At 39.3% G+C, this 6,249-nt stretch overlaps 1 protein-coding gene across 1 annotated transcript; it reads right to left on the bottom strand.

Annotated features, from left to right (window-relative positions):
* Window positions 1-1,826: 1,826 nt before the first annotated feature.
* LOC129115061 (tumor necrosis factor receptor superfamily member 14-like) lies at window positions 1,827-4,352 on the bottom strand (the record flags this gene model as incomplete). The annotated part of the gene is made up of 5 exons (XM_054626822.1): window positions 1,827-1,888; window positions 2,687-2,835; window positions 2,975-3,059; window positions 3,418-3,576; window positions 4,227-4,352. Coding segments are annotated over 5 exons (581 nt in total), but the record flags the coding sequence as incomplete, so codon positions are not given.
* Window positions 4,353-6,249: the final 1,897 nt, after the last annotated feature.

Here is a 6,249-nt window from a genome sequence, read left to right as displayed (position 1 = left end):
CTCCTGTTTTGTAACTGATACAACGTTCTCTATCAGAGTTACCTATACAGTGGTGAGGTTGAGGTCCTTGTCAGGGGCATGCTATATAAGGCTGCCAGTAATCACCCAGCAGTGTTGCTGCCAGGACCACATGCTGCCCCGACGCCATTGTTTGAGGAGATGTTTCATGTTTCTTTGTTAATTGTTGGTGGAAGAAACACCTGGCTGGTCTGCACATAACCTCTGTGTCAAGCCTCCTACTTTTAAACTCCGGCCGCTACGTGGCCATCCTAACACCTAGCTATTACAGATTTATCAATTATCTTCATACAGTCATAAACTAATGGGATGATAAATATGAGTGGCTAGTGACAACCATTTTGTTTCATAGTGTCTGTATTTATTTATTTTGAAAATGTTAGTAAAACAACAAAACAAGATTAATAAATAAAATCAACAGATAATATGACAAACTGTCAATCAAAAAATTCTCATTCACAACCACCCATCAGGAGTCTATCTGTGACATTGATATGGACTAGCAGAGCCAGGCATCATACAGCGGATCCTGATAAAAGAACCACACTTCTCTCCCACTTCTCTATCCACTGTCACCCCAGATTCAATTCAATTCAATTAAATTGATTTTGTATAGCCAATAATCACAAATTACAAATTTGCCTCAGAGGGCTTTACAATCTGTACACATGCAACATCCTCTGTCCCGGAACCCTCACATCGGCACAGGAAAAACTCTAAAAAAAAAAAGAAACCTCTTTACAGGGAGAAAAAAGGAAGAAACCTGTGGGAGAGCGACAGAGGAGGGATCCTTCTCCCAGGATGGACAGAATGCAATAGATGTCATGTGTACAAAATGAACAGCATAACAGAGATACAACACATTCAATGCATATGACATAAATGATTCATATAATAAGAGTAGTAAGCATTAAGACTACTTATAATAACAGCAGCAATTATCATAGTAAAATTATAATTATGAAATAGGGATAGTAATGCGATTAATAATAATAATCAAAGTAGCAGTGGGTGTCAGACTGACGAGACAAAAGTTGAATTTTTTGGAAGGTGTGCGTCCCGTTACATCTGGCGTAAAACTAACACAGCATTTCATAAAACCAACATCATACCACCAGTCAAACATGGTGGTGGTAGTGTGATGGTCTGGGGCTGCTTTGCAGCTTCAGGACCTGGACCTGTGTCCCAATTCTGCTCTCTACCAGAAAATCCTGAAGGAGAATGTCCGGCCATCAGTTCGTGACCTCAAGCTCAAGCGCACTTGGGTTATGCAGCAGGACAATGATCCGAAACACACCAGCAAGGCCACCTCTGGATGGCTCAAAAAACACAAAATGACGGTTTTGGAGTGGCCTAGTCAAAGTCCGGACTTAAATCCGATTGAGATGCTGTGGCCATTTATGCTCGAAAACCATCCAATGTGGCTGAATTAAAAAAATTCTGCAAAGACGAGTGGGCCAAAATTCCTCCACAGTGATGTGAAAGACTCATTGCCAGTTATCGCAAACGCTTGATTGCAGTTGTTGCCGCCAAGGGTGGCACAACCAGTTATTAGGTTTAGGGGGCAATTACTTTTTCACATAGAGCCAGGTAGGTTTGGATAGCTTTTTTCCCTGAATGAATTAAATCATCATTTAAAAACTGCGTTTTGGATTTACTCGAGTTATCTGTATACATGCAATATATGTCATATGTACAGAAACACTTTAGAAAGCCACCATAAAAAGCAAGTCCATTCATTTACTGATGACTGTTGGGCTGGATGGCCTCCCTTCCAATGGAATGTCAGGAACTGTGATGCCGCTGTATCACCACAACCTGGCTGGATTCTGGAGATCCAGATGGAGCCATTCTGTCAGATGGTTGAGTTCTGGCGGGAAAAAAAGAGGCTGTGTTTTATTGTAAATGATGAACAGCTTACTAGATTGAATTTCACTGGAGAGATTTCACGTGACAAATAGAAATAAATGATTGAAACGTTGAAGAAAAAGAAGACACATTAAAGCTAGGGTGGGTCATTTCTTTACTGTAATATTTGGCAAAACTGTCCTAATAGCCAGTCAGCTATATGTAGGTGAAGTGCTCTGAGAATATCTGCTCATAACTTTGCTCTCCCCTGCCTCTGTGGGCCGCACCCAAAAATTGCCACCGCTCATGTACACTTTGACCAATCAGAGCGAGGCTCCGATTCTCCGTTCTTATTGGCTGTGGGACTGTCCGGTCACCTTGGCAACGACGTTGGTGCGTCCCTGCGTGTTTCGTCTTCCTATCAATGTAACTGAATTCACATGAACGCGCATAACTGACGTTCGGTGGGAGGAGCTACAGCAGGTAGCGTGGCAGGGAGAGGCCAGAGAGCACGCGACGGAATCTCAACGGCTGTTTTCGCCCACCCTAGCTTTAAATAAGATGTTAAAACGTTTTGAATTAAATGGTGCAGCCTGTTTGAGACATCTACATGTTGTAAACAACATTAACATATGGGGCCGACATACTTCTTTTTTTTTTTTTTTTTTGATGATGATAGTCCACCTGAAATACAAAGAAAAGAAACGTATCAGCTAAAAACCATTAGCGACCTCCAATTGAAGGCGATAAAGAGAAACAAATGAGAGAAATTATGTAAAATATAAACCAGTCAAATGAGGGATGCAGAACAAGCACAAACCTTTGATCCCTTTGATCCCAAACCCAGCCCCTGTTAATGTGAATAGTATTAATGCAGCTATAAGAAAGTAATGGTGTCTTGAAGCATCTTCACAGACGACATCACTGGTCATGGTTCCTTCTTTGATCTTTATTTGGGTTTGTGAGCAACTGTCAGAAAAGAGAAATACATTTTTGAAGCCAACTACTCATCACAAAAAAAAAAAAAAACAGATATAGATGAATAAATATAGTGGTCATTTTGTGCCACAGGGCAGAACAAACCCTCCTTTAACAGACAAATACTTACAGAGTCCAAACTGTACAATTCACACCATCAAGTGAAAAATAGCCGGACGGACAGCTTTCACACACTGTGTCCGTTCTGCTGGTTCCTTAGAGAAACAGACAAAGGTTAGATTAATTACACAGGAACCCAACATCCAGTGAACATCCATCAGTTATCAGACTGTGTGTTATCATTGAGGGATTTCTCATGCACACTAGTATCCCAGCTATGATCAGGGTGTATGATGTATAAAGTAAAGAAACTGGAAGAGGTTTCTGTTTACTGCAGCTGATCCTCCATATCGTAGTAGAACATATGGTGATACTCGATGTAATGATGGTCTGCATGCTAAAAGCACCGTGTTTACATGGAGCTGAATAACCAGCTACACCATGTGTTGTGTTACTGTTAGGACAGAAGTGTGCATGTCAACGTACTCAATGTCAGACTGGAGATTTTCTTACCAGGTGCTTTTATCCTGTGACCGGGTTCACACTGCGTATGTTTTTCTGCAGAACTACATCCTGACTCATCCATCAAGGCCTTGCAGAAATATCCATTTACAACATCACAGACTGTGTCTGTTGCTGCTGTGCAGCCCTGTTTGGCAAAGAGGCCGTTACCTAAAAGCCAACAGAATGATAGACATGATATTATTATTAAACAAACATTTATAAATGGTACTAGAGCCAGTGTTTGGTCTGTCTGGGCTACTGTAGAGACATGGCGGTGCAGCATAGCTGACTCCATAAGCTAACAAAAACATGATCCTCATTTAAATGTGATGATTCACAAAATAAATATATATTTATTTTTACATTATATTCCATTTCATAAAATAGATCACCTTAAATGCTACACACTGGACCTTTAGTAATTAATGAAATAATGTGATTATGTGCTACTTGGTGGACTGCTACGGACAAATGGAATGAAATCTGACCCACAGAGCCGCACCCTCTCTGATTGGCCAAACTACCTGAGATACACATAGGAGCTGGCCAATCAGAGCTCCTTTAGCTGCTCTGTGGGTTGAAATGATCCTCATTTAAATGTGATGATTCACTAAAGAAATATATATTTATTTTTACATTATATTCCATTTCATAAAATATATCACTTTTTTTTTTTTACTGCAATTAGTTGTATAACTTTAAATTGTGTTTCAATCAAAAGATTTTCCATATAGCAGTTTTGTCATATTTAAACTGAATAAGGAGGTCTTTGACTAGAGTGAAAGACAGGAGCGTTAATCAGTTCTTTATGGTCATACCTTGGTCACAGGGGGTGCAGGGGTTACATTTATTCTGGCCATTGGGTCTGTTCATAAATGTCCCGTTCACACAGGGGATGCACTGTGTGCCTTCCTGAAGAGTGCAGTTTATCTGAACAACTGAACCTGTTTAAGACAAAAACACACAGTCAACACTCATTTAGCATCAAGGCATGATGGGAAATAACCTTTACAACTAAAGAAGTTAAGATGCTGTACCCGTTAGAGCCAGTAACAATCCTGTTTTAGGTCTTTATTGGGCCTGTCTGTGAAAATAGGAGCTGAATATTCACTAAAGTTCATCTTCTATAAGCTCAGTTTAACTACTGATTTTACATGCTCTCTCTGACTGCAGCTGGTTATTAACTTTCACATCCAGACCAGAATTTACAAACAGTAACTATAACACTATCCTATAACAGTGGGTTTATTGAGATCAACTTCAGGGTGTTTTTTTTTTACGCAGACAGAAACCATATCATAACACATTAATGTAGTAAGAAGGGAGTCAGAAGGATAATTTGTTCTTTACACTGATGGATTCCATTCTCTTTCCACTGTGTGTGTGTGTGTGTGTGTGTGTGTGTGTGTGTGTGTGTGTGTGTGTGTGTGTGTGTGTGTGTGTGTGTGGTGGTATTACAGAGCCTGGTGTTTGCCTCTGCTGATGACTCTCTGTATGAAGGCTCTGAGAACAAAAACCTGTGTAATGCCGATGCCAGATACTGGCTCTCCTCACACAACGTCTCTCTGATGACTGTGAACCTTGTTGTCTGCAACATTTTCAACCTCTTCAGTGTCATATCTGGCATTGCGGTTTATATCTCTTTTTTGTTGAACTTGATATGGCCTGGCTGCTCTCCCTTGTGACATTGTGTCCAGTTTGTGATTTTTGATGAAAATAAATAAATAAACAATAACAACTCATGCCACTGGAGTGTGTATTTTGGGGGAAAACTGGTTTCAACATATTTTACCTAGACAGTGATTCACTGGAGTGTCCAGCCTGCAAGTTGCACTACAATAAATAAATGACATGCTATCTTTAAAGACAGCTAGAACTGTGTGTTCTTCTGGTAACATGGTTTGTGTTACGTCTTTGATTCCTGTCAACCGTGAGATAAGGTAACACCCGGTCAGTTACTGTTGTTAAATGGGTAACGTTCCTTCTAGTTTATTGAGAACAAAGTACAAACGAACAAGGCATACGTACATGTCTGATGCATATAACAAATTAATTATAACTATAAAATAAAAAACATTAAAAAGGGCTGTCTCAAATTAACTTTAGTTAGTAAGGAAAAATGTCTTGTCTTTAACGAGTGGGATTAGTCTTAAAGTAAAGACATTAAATGTTAGCGAACGTATAAAGAAACTTACCAGTGACAACATAATATCGAGAATATATTGCCTATATTTTTCACAAAAAAAATAATTTGATTGTATTCATTGTCAAATCAGTTTCCCCTGGACTGTAGCCAGCTTCCTTTTTCATTTTGGGAGTTATTCCAATTTGTAAAGCCCTCTGAGGCAAATTTGTGATTTAGGGCTATACAAAATAAATGTAACTGAGTTGTCATTGATAACAGACCACAGAGAGAATATCAGGACATTCTTATATCCTTCATGACTTTCAGAGTTCGTCCCATGTCACCAACTAATATCACTTAATAATGATAGCAGAACAATTCGTAAGCTACCTCTTCCTATATCGGGACATTCTGATGTACAGTGGGTACGGAAAGTATTCAGACCCCTTTAAATTTTTCACTCTTTGTTTCATTGCAGCCATTTGCTAAAATCGAAAAAGTTCATTTTTTTTCCGCATTAATGTACACTCAGCAACCCATCTTGACAGAAAAAAACAGAAATGTAGAAAATTTTGCAAATTTATTAAAAAAGAAAAACTGAAATATCACATAGTCTGTGACCATCTGTGACCATTCTTGACTGGCCCAGGAGTTGGCTTATTGTCCCAACTATTACCAAAACCAGTTCATTAAGAGGAAGTTCTTCAATTTCATTA

Source organism: Anoplopoma fimbria, unplaced genomic scaffold, assembly GCF_027596085.1.
Source record: "Anoplopoma fimbria isolate UVic2021 breed Golden Eagle Sablefish unplaced genomic scaffold, Afim_UVic_2022 Un_contig_13901_pilon_pilon, whole genome shotgun sequence".
Taxonomy (NCBI): domain Eukaryota; kingdom Metazoa; phylum Chordata; class Actinopteri; order Perciformes; family Anoplopomatidae; genus Anoplopoma; species Anoplopoma fimbria.
This window is presented reverse-complemented; position numbering and strand designations above follow the sequence as displayed.